This window comes from Trachypithecus francoisi, unplaced genomic scaffold, assembly GCF_009764315.1.
Source record: "Trachypithecus francoisi isolate TF-2019V2 unplaced genomic scaffold, Tfra_2.0 Lachesis_group6, whole genome shotgun sequence".
Classification (NCBI taxonomy): domain Eukaryota; kingdom Metazoa; phylum Chordata; class Mammalia; order Primates; family Cercopithecidae; genus Trachypithecus; species Trachypithecus francoisi.
The window spans coordinates 44,032,689-44,060,186 of NW_022681471.1; the positions used below are offsets into that span (position 1 = coordinate 44,032,689).

Consider the following 27,498-nt stretch of genomic DNA (forward strand, 5'->3'; position numbering starts at 1 on the left):
GTAATGAAGACATTGTGGTATTGGCATAAAGATAGACACAGAGATTGGTGAAACAGACTAGAATATAAAACAGACCCACAAAACAAAAGTATCAAGGTAATTTAATGGGGAAGGGATAGTCTGTTCAACAAATGGTGCTGGAACTAAACACATGGGATAAAAACTGAACCAGAACTCTTACCAAACATCACGCACAAAATAAGTAAACAGATCAAAAGCAAAAACTATAAAAACATTTAGAAGCAAATATGAAAGAAAATCTTGGTGACCTTGGGGAAGTCAAAGATTTCTTATAAAGCGGACAGAAAGCTGCAACCACAAAAAGGTGATAAAATGGACTGTATCAAAATTAAACTTTTATTCTCTGAAAATTATAGCTAAGAAAACAAAAACACAAGCCACCAAATGGCAGAGCATATCCACATGACGTGTATGTATGAAATGAATATATTATATGCAGAATGCACAAACAGCTCTTCCTACTCAATTATAAGAAAACAAATAAGAAATGGACTACTGATGCATATAAGATGGATGGATCTCAAATCTATTATGCTAAGAGGAAAAAGCTAGACTCAAAATTTTACATACTGGATGAGTCAATCTACAAGACATTTATAAAAAAAGGTAAAATTATAGGAATAGAAAATAGATGAGTGATTGCTAGAAACTGTGGGTAAGTAGAGAGGTTAATTACATAGCAATGTGACGAAACATTTTGAGGTGATGGAAGTATTCTAAGTCTTGATTACGACAGTAGTTACAGGTTTTATGCTTTTATCAAAACTCATAGAACAGTACACCAAAGATAGTGAATTTTACTCAATATAAACAAAAGGTGACTATAAGAAAATGACAAGAAAATACCAATACTAAGACATCAAAATGACTAAAATTAAGAAGAGTGACAATATCAAATGCAGGTAAGCATGAGGAACAACTACAACTTTCATACTTCAGTGGAAAGTACAATGGTACAACCACTTTGGAAAACAATTTGGCAGTTTCTTGTAAAGTTAAAAATAGATTAATGATACAACCCAGCAATTCCATTCCTTGATATTTACCCAAGGAAAATGAAAGCATTTGTCTACACAAAGACTTGTTCATAAATATTCAGAGCAGAGGAAGTGGGAGCAAACGTTGAAGACACTTCCTTCCACTCTGACTCAGTAGTAGGTACTTTTCCACCTCGGCCTTTTCCTTCTTCCTCCCCCAAGCCCCTGGGTCCCTAACACTGCCAAAGCCTTTTATTTGGGGCTCCCTTGTCAGTGAGAAAACACAGACCTCCGAAGCCTGTGCTGGTCCAATCTACCATAGGGAAAAACATAACTGGGAAGTGGGAAGAGTCCTCAGCACTTTCTACGGTTTAGCTTCTTGTTTATATAATCACAGTAAGTGTTAAAAGGCTTGACTATTATTTTGATTTTGGCTTGGTGTGTGACACCTAGCAGCTCAGCTGAGCTCCTCACAATATGATTGTTTAAAGAGACACAAATTATTTTTTGATGAAATTTAACATTCATTACTTTATAAAAGATTTCCAGCAAATAGAAATGAAAAAGGACCACTTCGATCTGTAAAGTTTACGGAAAGCCTACAGCTGATATAATAGCAAAATATTGAGTATCTTCCTTAAAAGACACCGAAAAAAAAAGTCATTCTTTACTACTTCTATTAAATTTGTACTAGAGGTCCTACCCAATGCAATAAGATAGCCAGGACAAAAAGACATAGGTAATGGAAAGGAAGAAGTACGACCCTCTTTATTTTCAGATGATATGATTGTATACATAGAAAATCCAAAGAAATTGACATGACTACTAGAACTAATGAATAAATTTAGAAATGCTGTTCTATATTTTGATTAGAGACTACATTTACATTATTGTATGCATCTGTCAAAAATAACAGAACTGTGCATAAAATGGGTGAATTTTACAGTATGTAAATCATATCATAAGAAAAATAATTAGCATTTTATCTTTGGATAAACAGATTAGTATATAAATGAATCACATCTCTACATCTTAGCAACAAGTAACTAAAAATAAAATTTTAAAAATGATACCATTTAGAATAGAATTATTCATATAGGAAGAAATTTAACAAATGATGTGCATGACCTCTATGATGAAGGTAATTAAAGAATATCTAAATTAATGGAGAGGTCTACGCTGCTTATAGGTTGAAAAAAATAGTAATTTTAAGATTTCAATTGTTCCTAAATTGATCTACAGAATTGTTACAATTTCTATCAAAATCTCAAAAGGTTTTAAAGCAAAATTTGGCAAGATTAATGTAAAGTTTATATGGAGTACATAACCAATACAATAGCTAACACAATCCTGAAGAAGAAGAAATGTAAAGGACTTATGCTACCAAAGTAATGCCACAGTAGTCAATACAGTGTGATATTGGCATAAGGATGGACAAACAGTTGAATAGAACAGACTAGTAAGTTTCAACCTACACCTGTATATATACATTCCATTGATTTTCAATAAAGTCCTCAAGGTAATTCAATGAAACAAAAGGAATTTTTCTTTTCAATACACAATACTGGAACAACTGGATATCTATATTAGAAAAACGGACATAAATACAAAATCTGAAACTATAAAGATTATGGAAGAAAACATACAATATCTTCACAACCTTGTGGCTTACTATTTTTGAGACAAGACGCAAAAGACACTGAAATTGGGTGGGCATGAGGGAGCTTTCCAGGGTAACGGAAATGTTCTACATCTTCACTTGGTTGAAGTGTATACGATTGTTAAGTAATAATTGAGCTGTTCACCTAAGATCACTGTATATCACTTTATGGAAATTATATCTCAATTTAGTACTTTTAAAGTGCAAAAAAATGCACATAGCAACTTTAATAGCCACAAACTAAAAACAACCCAAATGTCCATCAACAGTGTGGTGTATCAATACAATGGAATTCTACTGTGCAACAAAATAATAAACTATGGACACACACCATGACATGGATGAATCTCAAAATAATTATGCTAAGTGAAATAAGTCAGAAAAAAGAAAGTATGCATATAATTGCATTTATATAAAAATCTAGAAAATAAACTTTCTACCGTACAGAAAGCAGATCAATGGTTATATGGGGATGCAGGATGGGGGTAGGAAGGGAGGGATTACAAAGAGGAATGAAAATCTTTTGGAGTAATTTACATGTTCATTATCTTGAATGTTGTGATGGTTTCACAGGTGTATACATATATCACAACTCAAATTGTACATTTGAAATATATGCATTTTATTGTATGTCAATTATACCTAAAATTTGCTTTAAAATCATGGAAGTAGGTCAGGCGTGGTGGCTCACACCAGTAATCTCAGCACTTTGGGAGGCCAAGGTTGGAGGATCCCTTGACTCCAGGAGTTTGAGACCAGCCTAGGCAACAGGATAAAATCTCGATAAAATCATAGAAGTAGACTTGAGCACAATATGAAAGTATTTTCCTTCGAATTACCAGAATAAATAGAATCTTAGACTCCAAAGGGACCTCATGGGTATGTTGGCAGACAAAGCAGCATCCACCTTCTATTGGAGCATTTTTAGTAAAGGAACATTCCTATTACTAATGAGACACTTCCATTACTAAGTAGCAAATAATTAATTGTTAGAAAATTATTGCTGGCTGGGCGTGGTGGCTCACGCTTGTAATCCCAGCACTTTGGGAGGCCGAGGCAGGTGGATCACCTGAGGTCAGGAGTTCGAGACCAGCCTGACCAACATGGTGAAACCCTGCCTCTACTAAAAATAAACCATTAGCTGGACGGGGTGGTGGGCGCCTGTAATCCCAGCTACTCAGGAGGCTGAGGCAGGAGAATCACTTGAACCTGGTGGGGGAGGTTGCAGTGAGCCGAGATCACACCATTGCACTCCAGCCTGGGCAACAGAGCAAGATTCCGTCTCAAAAAAAAAAAAAAAAAACAGAAAAGAAAAGAAAAAGAAAATTATTACTATCCAGGGTTCCTGTAACTTAACCATTGATTCTAAGTCTTGCCTCTTAGTGGTATCCAGATAAATCTACTCCTTCCCCAAATTCAACATTCATTCAACAACTACTTACTGAGAGATAACTATATACAAGAAACCAGTCCATGCACTGTAGTGAATACAAAGATATGTAGGATAAAAACTCTGGTTTCATGAATTTTCCAATTTAGCACCTAAAAGTAACTGCAACTTTAGCTATTTTTTGTGTGTGCGTGTCTCTTCTGCTATGGTTTGTATAGCACGAATGTTTCTAACTTGCCAATTGGACTGAAGATGGTAGGCAAGATGAGTACAATCTAGTATCTATATTTTCTGTTTGGTATTTTAACTGTATCTACCACAATGAATAAAATTACCACATTGTGTTATCAATTTGCCAATCCCTAAACCAATGTAGTATACTGAAGAGAGGATGAGAATACGATTCAGAAAATACAGCTTTCATCTCTGCCTCTGCAACTAAATAACTAGTTATCATCTTTCATTAATCACTTTCATGTAAAAGATGGAGTTGGTCTCTGTATAGCAGTGGTTTTCAAACTTCTTGTTTTCAAGACCTTTTTACTGTCTTAAAAAGTATTGAAGACCCTATCATTTGGATTACATCTATCAACATATACCATATAAAAATTAAAACTGAGTAATATTTAAAATTACTTAATTCATTTTCAAGTGATAATAAACCCATTAAATGTTAACATATATTATGAATTTTTACGAAAATTACTTATATTTTCCAAAACAAAAAAAAAATAGTGGGAAGAGAGATTATTTTACTTTTTTTGTAGATTTCTTTGGTTTGATGAAAGCTGAATCCTCCTATCTGCTTCTGCATTCCTTCTGTTGGAATACATTGCTTTAGTTAAAATGTATGAAGAAAATATGGTTTCAAATAGTTATATAGCTGGAAAAGTGTGTATTCTAATAGCCTTTTAAGATAATGTCAGCTGTACTGCAGAATCTGAAACTTTATCAACTAGCTTTTTGTATTCAATTACATTAGACTCATTGATCTATCTTTTTTTTTTTTTTTTTTTGAGGCGGAGTCTCGCTCTGTCACCCGGGCTGGAGTGCAGTGGCCTGATCTCAGCTCACTGCAAGCTCCGCCTCCCGGGTTTACGCCATTCTCCTGCCTCATCCTCCTGAGTAGCTGGGACTACAGGCGCCCGCCACTTCGCCCGGCTAGTTTTTTCTATTTTTTAGTAGAGACGCTGTTTCACCGTGTTCGCCAGGATGGTCTCGATCTCCTGACCTCGTGATCCGCCCGTCTCGGCCTCCCAAAGTGCTGGGATTACAGGCTTGAGCCACCGCGCCCGGCTCATTGATCTATCTTGCCCTTTGAATGGATCTTTTACCTATGCATGATTTCGTAACACTGTGTATTAGTCATTTGGAAAACATTAGTTCACTGACATATGCAGACCTTCCAAATGTTAACACTATTATACAATATAAAAAATACACATTAATATAATTACCAGCTTCATTAGAAAAGTCTGAGATTTGAGAAGCTGTCACACTCATAGTGTCAGGATCAAGTTTTCCAAAATTCTCATTCTTACTGGAAAAGCTCAAATTTTTCATTGGTCACAAATACTGCCAGTAGTTTTCCTTGAAATGATAGGCTCACTGTACTCATTTTCTTTTTTTCTTTTTTTTATTTTATTTTTTTTTATTATACTTTAAGTTCTAGGGTACATGTGCATAACGTGCAGGTTTGTTACATATGTATACATGTGCCATGTTGGTGTGCTGCACCCATCAACTCGTCAGCACCCATCAATTCGTCATTTATATCAGGTATAACTCCCAGTGCAATCCCTCCCCCCTCCCCCCTCCCCATGATAGGCCCCGATGTGTGATGTTCCCCTTCCGAGTCCAAGTGATCTCATTGTTCAGTTCCCACCTATGAGTGAGAACATGCGGTGTTTGGTTTTCTCTTCTTGTGATAGTTTGCTAAGAATGATGGTTCCAGCTGCATCCATGTCCCTACAAAGGATGCAAACTCATCCTTTTTATGGCTGCATAATATTCCATGGTGTAATGTGTCACATTTTCTTAATCCAGTCTGTCACAGATGGACATTTGGGTTGATTCCAAGTTTTTGCTATTGTGAATAGTGCCGCAATAAACATACGTGTGCATGTGTCTTTATAGCAGCATGATTTGTAATCCTTTGGGTATATACCCAGTAGTGGGATGGCTGGGTCATATGGTACATCTAGTTCTAGATCCTTGAGGAATTGCCATACTGTTTTCCATAATGGTTGAACTAGTTTACAATCCCACCAACAGTGTAAAAGTGTTCCTATTTCTCCACATCCTCTCCAGCACCTGTTGTTTCCTGACTTTTGAATGATTGCCATTCTAACTGGTGTGAGATGGTATCTCATTGTGGTTTTGATTTGCATCTCTCTGATGGCCAGTGATGATGAGCATTTTTTCATGTGTCTGTTGGCTGCATGAATGTCTTCTTTTGAGAAATGTCTGTTCATATCCTTTGCCCACTTTTTGATGGGGTTGTTTTTCTTATAAATTTGTTTGACTTCTTTGTAGATTCTGGATATTAGTCCTTTGTCAGATGAGTATATTACAAAAATTTTCTACGATTCTGTAGGTTGCCTGTTCACTCTGATGGTAGTTTCTTTTGCTGTGCAGAAGTTCTTTAGTTTAATTAGATCCCATTTGTCAATTTTGGCTTTTGCTGCCGTTGCTTTTGGTGTTTTAGACATGAAGTCCTTGCCCATGCCTATGTCCTGAATGGTACTACCTAGGTTTTCTTCTAGGGTTTTTATGGTATTAGGTCTAACATTTAAGTCTCTAATCCATCTTGAATTAATTTTCGTATAAGGAGTAAGGAAAGGATCCAGTTTCAGCTTTCTACTTATGGCTAGCCAATTTTCCCAGCACCATTTATTAAATAGGGAATCCTTTCCCCATTTCTTGTTTCTCTCAGGTTTGTCAAAGATCAGATGGCTGTAGATGTGTGGTATTATTTCTGAAGACTCTGTTCTGTTCCATTGGTCTATATCTCTGTTGTGGTACCAGTACCATGCTGTTTTGGTTACTGTAGCCTTGTAGTACAGTTTGAAGTCAGGTAGCGTGATGCCTCCAGCTTTGTTCTTATGACTTAGGATTGTCTTGGCATTGCGGGCTCTTTTTGGTTCCATATGAACTTTAAAGCAGTTTTTTCCAATTCTGTGAAGAAACTCATTGGTAGCTTGATGGGGATGGCATTGAATCTATAAATAACCTTGGGCAGTATGGCCATTTTCACGATATTGATTCTCCTATCCATGAGCATGGTATGTTCTTCCATTTGTTAGTGTCCTCTTTGATTTCACTGAGCAGTGGTTTGTAGTTCTCCTTGAAGACCTCCTTCACATCCCTTGTAAGTTGGATTCCTAGGTATTTTATTCTCTTTGAAGCAATTGTGAATGGGAGTTCATTCATGATTTGGCTCTCTGTCTGTTACTGGTGTATAAGAATGCTTGTGATTTTTGCACATTAATTTTGTATCCTGAGACTTTGCTGAAGTTGCTTATCAGCTTAAGGAGATTTTGGGCTGAGACAATGGGGTTTTCTAAATAGACAATCATGTCATCTGCAAACAGGGACAATTTGACTTCTTCTTTTCATAACTGGATACCCTTGATTTCTTTCTCTTGCCTGATTGCCCTAGCCAGAACTTCCAACACTATGTTGAATAGGAGTGGTGAGAGAGGGCATCCCTGTCTTGTGCCAGTTTTCAAAGGGAATTTTTCCAGTGTTTGCCCATTCAGTATGATATTGGCTATGGGTTTGTCATAAATAGCTCTTATTATTTTGAGGTACGTTCCATCAATACCGAATTTATTGAGCGTTTTTAGCATGAAGGGCTGTTGAATTTTGTCAAAAGCCTTTTCTGCATCTATTGAGATAATCATGTGGTTCTTGTCTTTGGTTCTGTTTATATGCTGGATTACGTTTATTGATTTGCGAATGTTGAACCAGCCTTGCATCCCAGGGATGAAGCCCACTTGATCATGGTGGATAAGCTTTTTGATGTGCTGCTGAATCCGGTTTGCCAGTATTTTATTGAGGATTTTTGCATCGATGTTCATCAGGGATATTGGTCTAAAATTCTCTTTTTTTGTTGTGTCTCTGCCAGGCTTTGGTATCAGGATGATGTTGGCCTCATAGAAAGAGTTAGGGAGGATTCCCTCTTTTTCTATTGATTGGAATAGTTTCAGAAGGAATGGTACCAGCTCCTCCTTGTACCTCTGGTAGAATTCAGCTGTGAATCCATCTGGTCCTGGACTTTTTTTGGTTGGTAGGCTATTAATTATTGCCTCAATTTCAGAGCCTGCTATTGGTCTATTCAGGGATTCAACTTCTTCCTGGTTTAGTCTTGGGAGAGTGTAAGTGTCCAGGAAATTATCCATTTCTTCTAGATTTTCTAGTTGATTTCCATAGAGGTGTTTATAGTATTCTCTGATGGTTGTTTGTATTTCTGTGGGGTCGGTGGTGATATCCCCTTTATCATTTTTTATTGCGTCTATTTGATTCCGCTCTCTTTTCTTCTTTATTAGTCTTGCTAGCAGTCTGTCAATTTTGTTGATCTTTTCAAAGAACCAACTCCTGGATTCATTGATTTTTTGGAGGGTTTTTTGTGTCTCTATCTCCTTCAGTTCTGCTCTGATCTTAGTTATTTCTTGCCTTCTGCTAGCTTTTGAATGTGTTTGCTCTTGCTTCTCCAGTTCTTTTAATTGTGATGTTAGAGTGTCAATTTTAGATCTTTCCAGCTTTCTCTTCTGGGCATTTAGTGCTATAAATTTCCCTCTACACACTGCTTTAAATGTGTCCCAGAGATTCTGGTATGTTGTATCTTTGTTCTCATTGGTTTCAAAGAACATCTTTATTTCTGCCTTCATTTCATTATGTACCCAGTAGTCATTTAGGAGCAGGTTGTTCAGTTTCCATGTAGTTGAGCGGTTTTGATTGAGTTTCTTAGTCCCGAGTTCTAGTTTGATTGCACTGTGGTCTGAGAGACAGTTTGTTATAATTTCTGTTCTTTTACATTTGCTGAGGAGTGCTTTACTTCCAATTATGTGGTCAATTTTGGAATAAGTGCGATGTGGTGCTGAGAAGAATGTATATTCTGTTGATTTGGGGTGGAGAGTTCTGCAGATGCCTATTAGGTCCGCTTGGTGCAGAGATGAGTTCAATTCCTGGATATCCTTGTTAACTTTCTGTCTCGTTGATCTGTCTAATGTTGACAGTGGAGTGTTGAAGTCTCCCATTATTATTGTATGGGAATCTAAGTCTCTTTGTAAGTCTCTAAGGACTTGCTTTATGAATTTGGGTGCTCCTGTATGGGTGCATATATATTTAGGAGAGTTAGCTCTTCCTGTTGAATTGATCCCTTTACCATTATGTAATGGCCTTCTTTGTCTCTTTTGATCTTTGATGTTTAAAGTCTATTTTATCAGAGACTAGGATTGCAACCCCTGCTTTTTTTGTTCTCCATTTGCTTGGTAGATCTTCCTCCATCCCTTTATTTTGAGCTTATGTATGTCTTTGCATGTGAGATGGGTCTCCTGAATACAGCAGACTGATGGGTCTTGACTGTACTCATTTTGAAGAAAATGCCTGCCAAATACCCAAGTACAAATAACCACAGTTTGTCTCCTTTGTTTTTCAAGTAAAAATGAATTTTGGCTGGGTTTAGTGGCTGATGCCTGTAATCCCAGCTCTTTAGGGGGCCAAAGCGGGAGGACCTCTTGAGGACAGGAGTTCAAGACCAGCTGGGGCAACACAGCAAGACTCTCTCTAAAACAAGCAAAAAAAGCGTTCCATGCAAAAATCAACTGGTTCAGCTAGCAACTCGAACAACTGCACAAGTTCTTTTTCTAGAAACACTATCTTACTTCAGCGTACATAAGTGCTTTGTGTATACTTCCCATTTTGTCATATGTAACATTAAAAAGATATACACTCAAGGGTCAAAATTCAATTAACACAAATTAATGCTACATTGGAGACATTCTGAAGTAAAACTGGCTTTTTCCCCCGAGAGTATGAGGAATGCAACTACTAAGAAAATGTGGTACACTGCAACAGTAATTTTACTCATGATCAGTGCAAATGTCAACATAGTGAGAAAAGTAAACATTCTTCATATTTGCTATGATACATATTCGCATTCCCTCCAAAAAAATTCGTATGTTTTAAAATTTTAATCCTCAAAGTGATGGTATTAGGAGGTGGGGCCTTTGGGAGATGATTATGCCATGGGGTGAAGCCCTCATTGAGATTAGTGCCCTTGTAAAAGATGCTCCAGAGAAAAAAACCCTTTCCCCTTTCACCATGTGAGATACCACCTATGCACCAGAAACAGGGCCCTCACCAGATACTGAATCTTAGGTTTGATCTGCCTTGATCTTAGGCTTCTCAGCTTTCAGAACAATGAGATATAATTTGTTGTTTGTATGCCACCCAGCCTGAGGTATTTTGTTATGGCAGTCCAAACAAACTAATATAATATTACTGTTAAAATATTCCTCATGTTCTCTAACAGGATTTCAGGAACCCTAAGGGTCCACAGACCACAGTTTGAGAACTACTGACCTAAAAGATCACTAATGTCCCTCCAACTCTAAAATGCCTATGAACAGTCAACAACTTTCATTTGTAGAACTCTACAAAACATTCATTTCCCTAGATAAGTAATACATCTTACATTTAACAAATACACCAATTTCTTACGAATCTTTTGTATCACCTGCTCTTGAGGACAAACTCATGAAGTTGTGAAACAGAAACCGTTTCTTCCTTCCCCCAAAACACCATGAGTTTATTGGGCAATTTTCCACCCTCCAACTTTTCTAGGTAGCAATGTGTTTTGGCCAGACGAGGGACAGGGAGAGGCGGTTGTGTAAGTGACTGGACTAACTCTACGTTTATGGCCCTATTCCACTTGCCAATGTACTGATGTAAGCATATACATATAACACAATTTCAACCAATGATAAATAAGAGGTGCTTTCAGGGTGGTGCTGTGGGACTCCTTAGAAGGTTTTCATTGCTAGTAAGAAGAGATACACATGAATAGTTCATACTCTCTTTCTGCGGGGCATTGTAGTGTTTGTATGTGATTCCTGGAACTGCAGCAGCCATCTTCAGAGTATGAGGGGCACTAATATTAGAGGGCAAGTTGATAGGCAGAGTATGACAGTACAAAAAAATGGAAAAAACTTTGGTCCTTAATAGTGTCATTATTTGGCTGAATTAATTAACTTTGGAAATAATCAACCTCCAAACTTCTTGTTATGTGAGCTAAAAATTGTCTTTATTCTTTAAGACAGATAGTGTTTTTTAGCACTTGCAAGAAAAACAACCTATCTAATATAAACAGACACCACCATGCCTATCTTCCACATACAGAAACATTTTACTACATCAATTAAATTATGAGAATATGGACAGAGAAGGACCAGTCCTCCTTTAGCAAGGTTCTGGAGGGCTTGTAAATAAAGAATACACTAAACAATTTTTCAGTCATGTCCCACTCTTAATACCACTCCCCCTCTCAAAGTTCCATATCTCTTTCAGTACTCAATTAATGTCATATACACTGTAAGAAATTATGAAAGCAAACCAGCCAGTTCTCCTATATACAGGAAAAATATTATTTGATTGAATTATGGCATGGTACAAATTCCTTAACAGAATTTCTTGAAGTCTTATTTTATTACTAACTGTCAAAAACACCATTCCATTAACCAAAATAGAACTTGCTTGTAAATGGTACTTATATTCTCTACAAGTTAGTATCTGACATTTACACATCAGATTCATTAAAATAAAAAAGTTAAAAATTAAATTTAGCAAAAGGCTGTTTCTTTTATAACATTTGCCTTTGACTGTCTTTAATTAATGAATAACAAGGGATTTAAGGTTCCCACTTCAAGAGGGTAGCAAGTACCATCATAGACTGCCCTTTGGTTAAAGGCCAGCAGATGCTGCTAAAGGAACAAAGTACAGGTGAACCTGGACAGACTATGAAGGTAAATAAATTCAAGCACTGATGCATAAAATGAGAATCTGGTTTGTTAAAATGAAAGGAGCCTATGTATCACATATCACACTGAAGATGTTTCTCTAAAATCCTCAAGAATTACTACTATTTAAAAACAAATCTTTATAATAAAGATTTAGCTAAGTGTCTGGATGGTTCATTTATAATGTTAATTAGAAAGAATACATTTCCAAAAATTACTTCTGTTCCGTGGCTGCTATCATCACAAGGGGATGAGATGATGGAATGATTACATTTTCAAAAGAAAATCATTAGAGGCTAAGACCAAATCAGCCAACCAACTGGCAATCAATTGAGCATCAATTCCATAGTCACCGTAGTAGATAGGAAAGAAAAATTAAGTCTGTCTCACAGGCACTCTTATACACTACTGATAGGAGTATAATTGGTAAAACCATTCTGGAAAGTAATTTGGCAAGAGCAGATCCCTATCACTCAGGAGCTTAAAGTTCAGCTATTCAAATGCCACCTGGAAAAACCATAATGCATAACAATTTGTGACTTTGCAGAGAAATACATTTGAATTGTGAAAGCTATAGGGCTGGCAAACAGGCAATGAATACATTTAGCTATTGAGGAAACGTGGTGAGAAGGTAAAGTGGGTGTGCTACAAATTGGGAGTGGTACAAAATGGGCGGGGGACCTCACATTCCATATGTACTAACCAGTTTAATTTTCTAAAAAGAGGAAATTGAGGCTGTGATATTATCACCCCAAAGTGGGAAAAACAGATTAAGAATAATGAAGGGAAGTTTCTGGAATATCACTAAGGGAGAGAGGAAAGTTAAGGACAGTACTAGGTAAAGACACAGCCATTTAAGTGTAAGCCTCAAAGGCAGCTACAGTGCAGGGGCTGGTGAGAGGGGTGGGGAAAGAGGTCAGAAGGGGCTCTTATTTCAGATGCATATTCACAAAACTCTTCTGGGGGAGGGAGAATGTCAACAAATTTGAGTATGTTATACCATTGTTATAGCTAGGAAGAGATCAGCGGGAGAGGTATTTGTGGAGGGCAAGTTCCACCTTCTGCTCAGGGGAGAAAAGTAGGAGGATATATGGTTCACGAAATTAAAATTTAAGCCCTTAAGGATGAACGGCCTAGGCAGTTATGGTAAAGACTTATTAAAAGATGAGTCAATGGAGAGTCTTTCTTTAGAATCATCTCAAGTGACCAGTCACAGAAGGGTTTACAGAAAGGGCAATGAGAATTATTCAACTTTTTATCATGACTTTACTTTTCTCTATTATCTACTATGTATGAAATAGGGATTGAGGAGAATCTCATGAGCAGGTTCTAGAGCCTTGGTTTAAATCTTGGCCCAATCATGTATCAACCGCATGGCCTTTGGCAAGTTATTTAACCCATGTGGGCTTTTGATTCCTTGCATATAAAAGTGGAAATAACATTAGCTATCTAACAGGATATAACATAGTAACCACTAAAAAAGTTACCATAATTTATCTGTTGATATAGCCTTTTTAAGTATCAGGGTCTACTGTATGTATCAAAGACTTGAAAAATACTTATAGTGTTTAACCCACTAATTCCCCGTGAAGGAGGCTGTAGCCATAAAATAATAAAAATACGGAATAAGAAACGTTCATGGCAGCACTTTTTACAATGGCTAAAAAATCTTGATATTTTAAAATATATTCTACAAAAATGAACAGGTAAATAAATTGGGGTGTGTATAAATACAAGTTGTATGTAATCATTTTAAAATAATGTTTTAAAACTAAGAATGTTAACATGGGAAAGTGCTTGATAAGTGATCAAACGGTAAGAAATAAAACTATACGTAGAATAATCCTAACTTACTTTTTTATTTTAACCAATTTATTTTTTTTTTTTTTTAGTTATTAGCAAGTGCTTACTTAATCAGGTTTTTTAGTATTTTAAAAATTCAGTGTCTTCATGAAATGAAAACTTTACCATAGCAATTGAAACATGAATTGTGCTTAGAGTTTCACGATTCATGACCAAACCTTAACATATCATTTACAATTCAAAAACTTTACTCTTACAAGTCATTGTTCTATGCCAAACTTATTTTAAAAAACAGATTATATACACAGGAAAGAAAATAATAAAAACAACAATAATCAAAACACACACTATTATTCTGTGCTCAGCCAGCACAATTCTGGCCTGCTGGTAGAACTGTGGACATATTTTTATTTTCTTTATGTTTTTCAAGTTTCCAACATTGAGTAGCTATTACTTTTGTTAGCATATAAAATCAACATATGAATTGGTTGAATGAATGAACAAATATACAGTTATTGCTTCAAAAGGGCCTTTAATCTAATAGGAAGAACAGACAAAATGTCATAAAACAAAATGCCTGTGAGACCAAATACATGCAAATACGAAAGCAGCTAAATATCACAAATGTTCAAAGAAGGGCACCATCAGTATTTGACACTATAGTAAGGGAAAGTTTCACAGGACTATTTATTTATTCTCACCAGTATGCAAACACCATGAAGGGAAGAACCTTGTCTTATCTTGTTTTAGCCATAGTGTCTAGCACAAAATGATTTTGTTGGCAGTACACCTCCATGAGCAGAAATAAAACAACATAAATAGATTTTTTGAGTACTTAGAAGTTGCTGAATAAATATCTGCTGAATAAATGTAAACATTATGCTGGAATTGAGCAAAGACTTAGATCCACAAAATTCTAATCAAGATGGAGGGCCAAAATGTGTATGCAGTGCTCACGGGATTGTAGGAAAGCTTACCTAGGCTAGACTGGAGGGAGTATATTGTAAAATGTAATGAAAAATAAGGTTGGATAAGGGAAAAGATAATGATAGGCCTTGAAAATCATGCAGGGGATTTGAGTGTTGATGTAGTAAGAAATGCTAAGTCAATAAATATAATGACAATAATGAAATCTAAAATTGATTTAACATTTACTATGGTGTCACATACTATATGTTTTACATAACTTTTCTCATTTTATCCTCAAAAAAAATATGTGAGATAGGTGCTACTGCCTCCCTTTTTTCCAAAGAGGAAATTAAGGCTCAAAGATTACTATTTTGCTAAAAGGTACACATCTACCAGTTAGATTCCAGGTCTGACTTCAGAGGCCAACCTCTTGAAGACTCTGTATAAGACCTCTACAAAGTCCACAAAACGTGTGAGGAGAAATACCACAAGAGAATGAGATTTTACGTATATCTATTCTAGGGTCTTGTACTGGAATCAGAGGTATCATTATGAATCCATGATTTCAACATATATAAAGAGGGACTTCAAGAAATTGATATAGAAACAGGCATGTGTGCATATATACATATATTTCCTAGTTCTGCCCATTGACAGGGCCTAGAAGCAATGACATCTCAGTAGCAATAAGCATGCCAAGCACCCAGATCTTGGTTTCTACATACCATTCTCCAATAAAAAGAATCAGAGCTCCTTGGAGGAAAGATCCTGATTCCAGAGTTGGAGCAAAAAAATTAAAAAATGAGTCTGGAGGCGGGGTACAGTGGCTCACACCTGTAATGCCAGCACTTTGGGAGGCCAAGGCAGGCAGATCACGAGGTCAGGAGTTCGAGACCATCCTGGCTAACATGGTGAAACCCTGTCTCTACTAAAAATACAAAAAATTAGCTGGGCGTGGTGGCGGGCACCTGTAGGCCCAGCTATTTGGGAGGCTGAGGAAGGAGAATGACATAAACACGGGAGGCGGAGCTTACAATGAGCAGAGATCATCGCACCACTGCACTCCAGCCTGGGTGACAGAGCGAGATTCCGTCTCAAAAAAAAAAAAAAAAACCATAGAATCTGGAACATCTGTGGTGCCAGAAAGTAAGAGAGTGCTTAAAAAATGATGGAGACATGTTGAAACGACACAGGAGCCAATTTGAAGGGGCTCCTGTTGGCCAAATCTGGGTTTCAGCAAAAACAAAAAGTAGTAAGAGCATAATTCATTACAACCTATAGAATAAAACAAATATTAATTAAGTCCATACTACTATAAACAGCTGAGTAAATAAATATATACATTAAGAGTACAGAAGAGGGCCGGGCGCGGTGGCTCACGCCTGTAATCCCAGCACTTTGGGAGGCCGAGACGGGCGGATCACGAGGTCAGGAGATCGAGACCATCCTGGCTAACACGGTGAAACCGCGTCTCTACTAAAAAGTACAAAAAACTAACCGGGTGAGGTGGCGCGCGCCTGTAGTCCCAGCTGCTTGGGAGGCTGAGGCAGGAGAATGGCGTAAACCCGGGAGGCAGAGCTTGCAGTGAGCTGAGATCCGGCCACTGCACTCCGGCTGGATGACAGAGCAAGACTCCGTCTCAAAAAAAAAAAAAAAAAAAGAGTAGAGAAGAGAAAGTTTTTTATTACAGTATAATTCAATCAATTAATAAATGTAAAAATGTTGAAAATTGAAATCAATGTCTGGCAAATGTCACAACAATAATTTATTCAAGCCAGAATCATCAACATATGCTAAAATTAGTGGGCAAATATACAATGAGAAACAGGATACTTACGCTGTCTCACAATATTGCCCTGCATAGTCTCACTTTGTAATTACAAAAGAAAAAATAGTGACTTTATAGTGAATAAACCTAGCAGACACCATCTTAACCAAGCTTTCAGGGATGTAAAGAGTCTCATGCCTTACATGTACAAACATCAAAAGGTAAATAAAAACACAGGAAAAAATACAAACTCTTACACTGCCACGGGACAGATACATACATAGATATATGCATAAGACTAAACACACACATATATATATAGTTAGTGAATAAAATTGGATATGATAGGTAGGCAAATTAGTACAAAAAAAGAACAAAACTAAATTAACCATGTTAAGTAAAGTGTGTTACCATATACACATATCCGGTTGTTTCACAATAGACATGCTCCTGAAAAGTTTGGTGTATTTAAAATTAATGCAGTAACTGAGTAATTAAATAATCATAAGGCAAATCTTCCTTCAAAACAAATCATCTGTCACAAATTATAGTAGTTATGTAAGTTGAAATGTTTACATATTGTGATTACATAAAATCATAAAACCTTCAACAGCATTTACTTTTAGATTGCTTTTAAATAATCTCACTCTATATACACAGATACAGAGGTCAAACTCTGATCTTTTTATTCTAGGCCCAAGCTATTTCCATTACACCATGCTGCTTCTCCTAACATCAGCAGGAAGACATGTAACCTCCATTATCATTTCCATTTCACCTCTTGTGTCCAAAAAAAGTGGCAGAGATCCAAATACTTTACATACCAGTAAATCTCTACAGACCACATACAAAGTAGGCAGTATAGGACAGTCATTAAGAGCAAAGATTCTAGAGTCAAACTGCCTGGATTCAAATTTTCCAGCTTCACAAGTTACTACCTACGTGACTGGCTTTCTGGGAATGTATTCAACGTCTGTAATTGTAGTTTTCTCATCTGTAAAGTGGGGATAATAATAGTATATGTCTCATAAGTCTATTCTGAAGATTAAATATGATAATGTGTATTATATTAGCACAGTGCCTGGCACATAGTAAATACTCATTATGCTATCTATAATAATAATGATGACGATTATGACAAATTTTTCCTATGGAGCAATATACTTCATAGAGTATGAAGTGTTTCATGGCTACAAACAACACTCCTACCCTTGATAAATTCGTGCCGCTGGTCACAAGGAAGACAGTATGTTTAAACTAAAGAAAAATATCCAATCTACTTCACAGAAAACAACTTACTAACTACGTAAAATAGAACTAACATAATTTTACATATTACCCACATCCACAAATCTAAGTGCATATCCCACTGACAGTGAATCAGTACAGGTATAATTACCTTCACATAAAAATGTTATTTCCATCACTAGAAATTATATTTCCAACTTAAAACTGTCTTCTCTTATTACTAACCTTTTGGCATAGAAGTTACTTTATTCCACCTAATGAATGCTCTACCTAAAAAAAAAAAATCTTCCACATATTTGTGATGTACCAATTTGGCATGATTTCAGAGATAAAGAAATCATTTATCTATAAAAGAGCAAAGCACTTTAAATAGCAACACTTTTGATATAAAAACCCCAATACTAGACTACTCCAGTCAACGACTAGCCCTACCACCATCCAGTTTTACTCTGGAAATGGTCACCAATATCTCCAGCACTAGTATGGAGAGCAAGTATCATTCATATTTTTGAGCCTATTAAAATATTTATGTATGAACCAGGAAAAACAACCCTTAGTTTTAATAGAGGCACAATATCCTAATGACAGGAAAAGGGGATGTAAAATGGTCTTTAAAAATTATATAGGAGGAAAAGGGAAAGAGCTGTATGACTTCATGAATACTCATTAGTTTAAGAATCCAAGAAAACAAGCTTGCTCTCAAGTTTTGTCAATAAAAAGAAATCTCATTGTTAACATAAATTGATTTAATATAAATTGATGTGTAGTGTTGCTATACATACATGTATAGTTGTCATCTGATGCAAATTTGTTAAAAGTAACATCAAAAAATATATATATATATTTAATCAAACATCTACAAAATATTTGTCCCTGGGCCAGATGCCATAAACAGAGGGCAACTAGGAGATGTTTTTAAAATGAACTATTTTCAACAGCACAATTGTAGTTTTATCCAAGTCTGTAGCCCTACTGACTGGCTAAAGCTTACCCCCATTAAGATGCTCTGCATCAAAAAAGTATTTTAAAATCATTTGTCTACTTTGATGGAAGAAAATTATGGCATGCATATTAAAAATATTTGATATGCATGGTTTTTCAGCAAACTTGCTATTATAATTATGATGTGCTCAGAGTAATATGAAAGTTAGTTTTCATACACTACGTACACATCTTTCAAAGGATAGAAAGAGGACATGTGATTTGAGGCATGCTAAATGTTATAGGGAAGCTAGACAGCTAACTTAAAAGTGGACCCAGATAAGCTGTAACATAGCAGCTGCTTATAAAGAATTGACAGTCACTCAATCATGTGAAGGCCTAACCCATGATCTCATATTAAACAGTTTTTAAAACCATCCATAATAATCACTCAAATACATTTAAATAATTTGTCACACACTTATTCTTTAGAGGTTATATCAAATTAAAAATGATGGGCTTCAGGCTGCAGAACATTTTCTCTCACAAAGCCATTTATGTTTTAACATCTGTCCCTCATCCCCAATAGGACAGTGGGTGGACTACCCAGACACCTTTCTAAGAGATATACTGAGGTTTGAATTCTACATTCCTAAAACTGAATAGAGCTTTTTGCTGCCATTTCACATGTACATCCTCCCCCACTTTCCTTTAAACTGGAACACTGATTCTCCTTTGAAAAAGGAGTATTTTCCTTTGAATAGGTGATGGGCAAATTCTCAATTTGTTCAGGTGCCTTGGTGGGTTAAAAAAAAGTAAACAAACAAAAAACCCATAACTTAGAAAAAACAACAACAACAAAAAAGACGCAAAAGACCTAAAGCCTGAGACTTTACCTCACTCTTCTTGGTATGTTACCTTAGCATTTCACTTGTAAAAAGGATGTCAAAAAGGAAAAGCAGGTCAGTGGCTTGAATGACCTGAGGTGGGGGTAGGTTCATGTTGCTTAAGGAAAGAGCAAAGGGGAAGAACTTCACTGAGGCGCTAAACACTTTGATGGAAGCTGGATTTTCGAAGAGCCAAAGTATTAAACTAGAGACAAAATTTAAAGAGTGCGTGGGCCGGGTACAAGAAGTGAAAAGGTTAGTCGCCAGTCAGGGAAACACCCGAGGGTGGAGGGAGGGGAGGAAAAGTGTTAAATATCCATCAGAGCCTAGTGAGCCGTTAATTAGTGTCCCTCACTTCTGACTTTGCTCTTGCCCCCAGAGCAGCTAGCTGCAGGGAAGCAAACAGCCCTATTTTTAAGCACTTAAACCTCTCCCTTGGACTTCAGAAGGCTTGAGTTACCCGTGTTGCAAACAACGTTTCTTCCTAAACATGAGAAAGCAAATTTGAATTCCCTGGTCAAGGCCGAAAGGAAGATAAAGGGACCAAAAAAAAAAAAAAAAGGTAATTTCAGTGTGAAAGAGCTGTGATGGGCGCGGGGGAGGGGAGGGAGGACTTACCGCAGCCTCTGCAGGCTGCCCCCAAAGACTCAGGGCCAGTAAGAACAAGCCGGCAGCCAGGCTGACTCCACGCAGTTTCATTCTTCTCCGGCTCCCGCAGCTCCTTCAGCACCCGCACGAAATTCCCGGCTGGCTCTAACCAATTGGCATAATCTTGAGGGTTTATATGGAGAGAGCTAGAGCCGGAGAGGGACAGTGAGGCTTGGGTGAAGAGAAAGAAGCTTTTTAAGAATGGAAGAAAAAAAAAAAGAAGAAGGAGCTACTCTTCCTTCCCCTCTCCCCTCCCCAAAGCCGGTCTCTGAGGAGAACTTTTCCCTTCTGTCCAGACTTACAAACTTTTTCTTCACTCAGTTCCTACAGATCTACTTTCCTCCCTTTCTTCCCCCTGAACCGCCCTCCGCCTCACCAGCACAAGGGAATTTGAGTATCACTCCGCCACAGTTTTAGACTGCACCAGCAACCTGCGAGGGAGTGACGCTCAGTTATTTGGGGGAGGGAAACTTCCAGACTAGTTGACTGAGCACCATGAGTCCAACCGGGAAGCTTTTCTATTCGTTCATTTGCACCTTCCTTTGGTACTACTTTTCTAGGCTCAGTTCCACTCTCATTGGTGTGAGCACCAAAGCCAATTACAAAGAGACCTAAACTGGGACTATTTTTTTAGCGGATGGATCTCAGAGGGGCCGTGCTTTTTATTGTTACTCATTAGAAACAAATTTTGGTCGCTGCTCCCTGAGCTGCTGGTCTTCTTTACTTTCCAGCGGCTCACAGAACAGAGAGTTTCTATATACAAGCAGAAGATGTGAAAATATTGGGAATAAATAAAGTATATGCTTACAAACAAGTAAGAAAATAAGCATATGTGCGTGAATACTTTATGTGTGTTATATACATATAAGATTTGGAGCATTCAGCAGGTATTGGTAATGACCCTATGGTATAATGTTATTCTAATACAGCTATATCTCTTTGTTTAGCTGCATTGAATGCCATAATTAATGCCTCTTATATTAAGCTAATGTAAAAGGTATTGATTCTCATTGTAGTTGTGTTGCAGAAATATTTAGGGCAGGGAATTAAATAACTTTAGTGCAGTGTTTCTTAGAATTAATACAAACACTTAACTGGAAATATTTAAATAGAGTTGATGGCAGCTGAATCGATATCTCCCAAATAAAGTAGACTTGAATGGTCCTTTGATAATTCTGATATATAGATTTTTTGAGTGACAGAAGGATCAGAAAATACTTTCTGCGAACTCCTTGGAGAATCTTCAAGAATTTGATGGAGAATTCTTCACAACATTTCTATCTCCCTAGAATTAACCACTTGAGAGTATTTCAAGGTTTTGGATCTACTTCACGAGGGCCCACTCATCCTTAGGTTCTGCTTAGCTCAGAGTTGATTTACAACTCCAGAAACTGTCTCCCCTTCCCAAGAGCCTAGTGTACAGTCAATTTGAATCAGTGTTGTATGCATTTGGGCATGTGCGCAAGGGCACTTTCGGACCCATCTGTCTATGTGGGAATAGTATGCTTATGTCTCTTTATGTGTAACTTAACAGCAAAGTTGAAAGTATATGATGCACGGTTGTTTAGGTCTTAGCGTACAGGTCTCTAAGGGGTGTGTGCAAAGCTGTGGAGATACTTAGGGCTGTTGCGTGGAAAGGTGCCTGAAAGTGAGAAAGACTGCCCAAGGTAGGGGGGATGATTGACAGCAGACAGCCCCGCCCCTTTCCCCTCCATTCCTTCCTCTCCTGCTGCATGGAACTGTCTCCTGAGTGCTGCAAGTTGTAACGGGCACCGCTGAGCCTGTTTCCCTTTGGGGCACTTCTTTTCTGGAAGCTGTGTTTAGTTTCTTCCAAACTGAGCTACTTCGTCCACCTACTCTGTTCTGACTAAGGAAACAGCCTCTAAGCATCAGCAGAGCCCCGATGAGCCCGGGCCGCGGAGCCGCTTAGCAGTCTCCCGGGACCCAGCTCCGGAGGAGCCGCAAGCATGCACCCTGGGTGAGCTGTTGCTGCCCCAAGCTCCCCTCCTCTTTCTTACTTCGGGTTACTTTGCCAGGCCGGGACTGTACTTGTACTTCTGTCACTGCAGAGAAAGTGGGAGCAGGCATCCAAAAGGGTACGGAGGGCTACAGACAGACGCACAAACTCGAAGCCTACAGAGCCCATAGCACTCACCGTCCCTCCCGTTTCAGGTTGTGGCTGCTCCTGGTTACGTTGTGCCTGACCGAGGAACTGGCAGGAGCGGTGAGTCTCTTCTCACGACCCTTTTCCCTTCCCCTCCTTTGACCCTCTCACCATGCCCATCTCTAGTATTTATGTTAGGGGGTTGCAGAGAGTTTCACCGCGAGACAGAGTCCTCACCACTCCCCTTTCTAGTGGGACTTAATGAGATTCTTGAAGAGGAATAGCACGGTGTCAAGTCAGTGTTTTCGGGACCAAGGTATCTTCCAAAACTTCGTAAAGGGTAGGGAAAACAAAAGTGGAAGACACAAGATGCACGCATTTCTGAGCCTCTTCCCCAGAAGACTTAAGATGACTAGCATCTGATGCCTTCCTCTGCATCAATCTCCGCGGCAGAAGAAACATAATTTTCCCTGGTCTTCAGGAACTTGAGTTGGCACACTAGTTTGAGAGTGGGAGGAGAGCACAAGGAGTGGAACTTGAAAGTGCCCCAGATACTATGGAAATGAACCTTCAGTACATGCTTAGAGTCCTTTGACAGTACCAGGTGACATCTGGATTCTTTAACTACCTGAATTAAACTGATACCACTAGGTGATGTTCAATTTCTGTCTGATGTGTCCTCTTACTCGTTTTCTGCATCACCAGAAAGTTAAAAGTTAAAGCTGTTATAACAGAAAAAAAAAAATCTAAGTTAACATTTCATAGGCTGTTTAGATGTCATCTATCAAATCAACTAGGGACTGCAGATAAAGAAATTTCTGAAGACATTTGGTCAAGAAAAGTTTAATGGGTCCCAGAAAGTAGAGAAATCTCCAGTGGAATTACTAGGATAATTTCACAAAGATGGAGTGACCCAAATAATCAAACATGCTGCAGTTTTCCAGTTTCACTAGCTACTTACACTGACAGAAATACAAACTGTTGAGTTTGAATATGAAGTTGTTCAGTTGTTGAATACTGTTTCACTGCTGTATTTTTTTAAAAAATTTTAATGATACCCAAAGCCATTCACTATATAGATGACTGATGAATATATATTCCAAATATTTATCTTGAGGGTTTTGATCGTTTTAACTGATTGGCTCTACTTTTTAAAATTTTAAATATTTTTAAATACTATTATAGAGCCATACTTAATTCAGCCTAATAAATCACCCAATGCGTTTATGAAAAAATGGATTATTTTATCTTGGCATATGATGTCTTTAAGAAAATACCAGAGTGAAGTGATTTCTCTTATAAAGAGAGGATGATGCCAGAAAACTTGAATACCAACATCTTGTGACCCCTTAACTCAACATCAGTTCCTATGTAAGTAAATTCTTGACTTCGTAAGCAAAGATATTGATCTAAAACTCTGTGTACTTCTCCATCTTATTCCTTCAATATACAAGTTTAGTTATGTATTACCTTCAGGCTCAATACTACATTAATTGAAAATGCCAGGACTTGATTAGTTAACAATTCATCCAGGAATCTTGCCACTTTTAAGTGTCATGCTTGGGCAGAATACCCTCAAGCGAAACTTTTATTTTTAGACTCTGGCTGATTTTATTCAGTGTACTTTTGGGAAAAACACTACAGATCATTCCAGATAGCTGAAGACTTCACAAGCACTGCATCCTGTCACTTAATACCTTTAAAAACCACTTTAATGCTTGCAATTCTTTCAAGTATTGAAATGAGTCTCCAAAATTAAGCACTGCTTTGGTTTATGAGTTTTAGACTCTGTCTCATTGTTTTATGATGTCACCTGCTGTGTCAGTGTGATTGACCATGGTAAGTCTAAAATAGACCTTGAGCTCCGCAGAGAATACTTTATTTTTTGGCTTATTTAACTACAGAGCCACTTCCTTCACTTGTTGTTTACTTATGCACAATATCTTTGACATTGTAAAGCTATTTTTTTCAGTTTTGGGGAAAATGACAAATACAAAGAGAGTCACAGAATAAGTTATCAGAAGATGATTTTTCTGAAGGGATGTTTTGTTTTTTCTTTTACACACTTTGCACTGGATTCTCATCTGTACGAGCTGGTTCTCATCTTCTACACTCAATACCAGTTTATCCTCGTGAGTTTGTTGTGTTTTTCACCCTTTGGATTGTTTTAAACATTCCAATTCTCTGTGCCATGTTTGACTAATATTAATGAAAATAGTTATTAAAAATAGATTGTCAAGAACTATGTTGCGTTTTGCTACAACAAAGTCTCTTTACTGCGATAATTAAGTTGCCAATAATATTGGCAAGCATTTAAAGATTGGGTAATTTAGGGGCTTTTGGGTTCTTCCTTTTCCCGAGTTTACAAAGCATGTCTATATAAAGTAAAGGAAAACTAAATGTTAAAATCCATGTTAAAGAATGAGCTTCCATTAAATTTATTTTAAAGGAGTAATGATCTTCATTCAGGTGAAATATTTGCACAATTTATCTGCATAAAATAGAGTCTAGGATCTCAGAACATCCATAATTGTCTTTGGCTATTAAGCTCCTAACTACCTAAGGGGCTGTGCTAGACTGAGCACAGCATGCAAAGATTTATTTAAACATAGTTCCTAACTCTCTAGGAATTTGCTTTCTCAGACAATGGTGGTCATTGTGTTCCTTAGAAGATAGAATGCTTAATGATAAGTTATTATCTACATGTACTTGCATCGTGTTAGAGAAAAGTCTAGAAAGATACAAATCTCACCATCAGTCAACATATCTAGGAAAAAATATATATCCCAAAGTAGTCAGATCCTTATGTTTTCTTCACACTTTGCCCCCTCCAAATGAGCTGTCAGGAAAAGGTCTAATACAATCAAGCATACTTAAAGTCAAAAGCCTAGGGGGATACTTATTTGGGTTGGGAGGAGGGTAAGGAGAGAAAACATTTCTATTGTCCCTTCTTCAAAGAGCATAGGTAAAATGCCTTTAGCTGCACTCAAATCAAGGTCTAATAGAAATATCAACTTCTTTCTTTAAAGTTGTAACATGCCCAGGTAGGTCCTTTCTGTTGTGATTTTCAGTCTTATAGCAGTCATCAAAATATGAATATTATGTAAAGGGAGTTCAGAGATGGAGACAATCTCTTCCTGTTCTAAAGATCAAGGGAATATTTGCATTATCTGGGGCTGTGTCTCTATAAATCCTTAGAGTACTCTTCTACTTTACCTGCTAGCAAATATCCTATATCAGCTAGCTATGAAAAATCACAACATATAATATACATGTGTGTATGTGTGTATATAAATATATAATATGTATATATATCTTGGGATGACTAAGGATACTGATAGAAATGTATGAGGACATTATCAAGTAAATCATCAAGTGACTGTAAATGGCTAATCCATAGATGATAATACATTTACATTATTTACAGGTCAAATTCAAATATATTTTAAGATAAAAGAGGAGGGGATAATAGATATTATTATCTAAAGTGTTACTAAGGAAGAAAATATATAACCATATCAAAAATTGTTTTATTACATATTTTAAAGATTATATTTCAGTGTAATCAGTTTCCATTGTAATCCCATGTATTTCATTGTATAATTCTAAAACTAGCAGGGTGCAGTGGTGTGTGCCTGTAGTCCCAGCTACTTAGGAGGAGGCTGAGGCAGGAGGATTGCTTGAGACCAGAAGTTTGAGGGTGTGACACGCCATCATCATGCCTGTGAATAGCCACTGTACTCCGCCCTGGGCAGCAGAGTGAAACCCTGTCTCAAAAAGAAAAAAAAAATAGTATTCTAAAAAGGAGTGCGTAGGTTTCACTAGACTGCCAAAGTATGGCATTAAAAAAGTACCTCTAGTTCAAGAAAATTGGTTTTACAAAAGCAGTTCAAAATTGGTTTTACAAAAGCATTAAAAAAGTACCTCTAGTTCAAGAAAATTGGTTTTACAAAATCACTTTCTAATGTTTGTTCAGGCATGGGGGGAATTGTGTTGACTCTAAGTGCCAAGAATCTTTTAATTTTTAAGCATAGTTTGGAGTCTTCAGTAAACATGCTCATATATTCTGTAAGCTCATAATCAAGTCATATGACTGGAGTAAAGTATACTGTTTCCCTTATTATCTCATTAATAGAATAAAACTGATTGACCTCAGTTATTAATATTGGTTTTTATTTGCCTGAATTATATGGATTATTTCATATTTTAGCACAGGTGCGATTGTGGCACACCACAGCCTCAAGCAATCCACCTGTCTCAGCCTCCTGAGTAGCTGGGACTATAGGCACACACCATAGCTCCCTGTTAGAATAATCTTAAAAGTATGGCTGGGTGCAGTGGCCCATGCCTGTAATCCCAGAAGTTTGGGAGGCCAAGGTAGGTGGAGTGCTTGAGCTCATGAGTTTGAGACCAGCCTAGGCAACATAGTGAAACCCCGTCTCTACAAAAAATACAAAAATTAGCTGGGCATGGTGGTGCACGCCTATAGTCCTATCTACTGGGAGGCTGAGGTGGGAGGATGGCTTGAGCCCAGGAGTTAGAGGTTGTAGGTGAGCTGAGATCATGACGCTACACTACAGCCTGAGCAATAGAGCTAGACCTTGTCTCAAAAAAAAAAGCAAAAGAAAAAGAAAAAAAACAGTATACAGTAATATACTTGGAGTATAGACTTGTCTTATGCTGTATAGGTGACAAGACATACACACATAAAAAGAACATCTTGGGATAACATCAGGCTATATTAAACTATTAAGTCCTTTATATCTGCCTGAATGTCCCAGTGAGGCAGATCATAGGGCCTTTACTTGTTTTAAAGTCTAATTAAATGCTCAAGGGAAAATGGTAATGGGAAAATTAGCTAAAAGCAATTATCAACTCTCTTACTTTCTTTAATCTATCCCTTTCCTAGGGTTTCAATTTTTCTTCTATAAACAATATTGAATTCTCCTCCATTATAACAGTGAATTAAAAAATAATCACTTCATTTTCTTTAATAACTCTAACCTCTTCAATTGCATTACCCCTAAGTTTCTGGGTATTGTCTAGTCTTCATCACCAACCACTTACCCTTCAACCTATTACAGTCTCAACTGAGTCTACTCCAGGAAAACAGCCCTCTTTCAAGCTTCTAATGGCTGCCT

At 37.3% G+C, this 27,498-nt stretch overlaps 2 protein-coding genes across 2 annotated transcripts in view; one reads left to right on the forward strand and one right to left on the reverse strand.

The window, feature by feature from the left end:
* COL4A5 (collagen type IV alpha 5 chain) overlaps positions 1-20,631 on the reverse strand; it is a 273,437-nt gene extending 252,806 nt beyond the window's left edge. Inside the window, 1 exon segment of the mRNA XM_033201238.1 lies at positions 20,224-20,631. Coding sequence (XP_033057129.1) covers positions 20,224-20,304 — 81 coding nt within the window. The 5' untranslated portion in view covers positions 20,305-20,631.
* A 1,346-nt stretch (positions 20,632-21,977) lies between these two features.
* The window catches only part of COL4A6 (collagen type IV alpha 6 chain), a 293,859-nt gene continuing 288,338 nt past the window's right edge, over positions 21,978-27,498 (forward strand). Inside the window, 2 exon segments of the mRNA XM_033201864.1 lie at positions 21,978-22,231; positions 22,426-22,477. Of these exon segments, the coding sequence (XP_033057755.1) occupies positions 22,221-22,231; positions 22,426-22,477 (63 nt within the window). The 5' untranslated portion in view covers positions 21,978-22,220.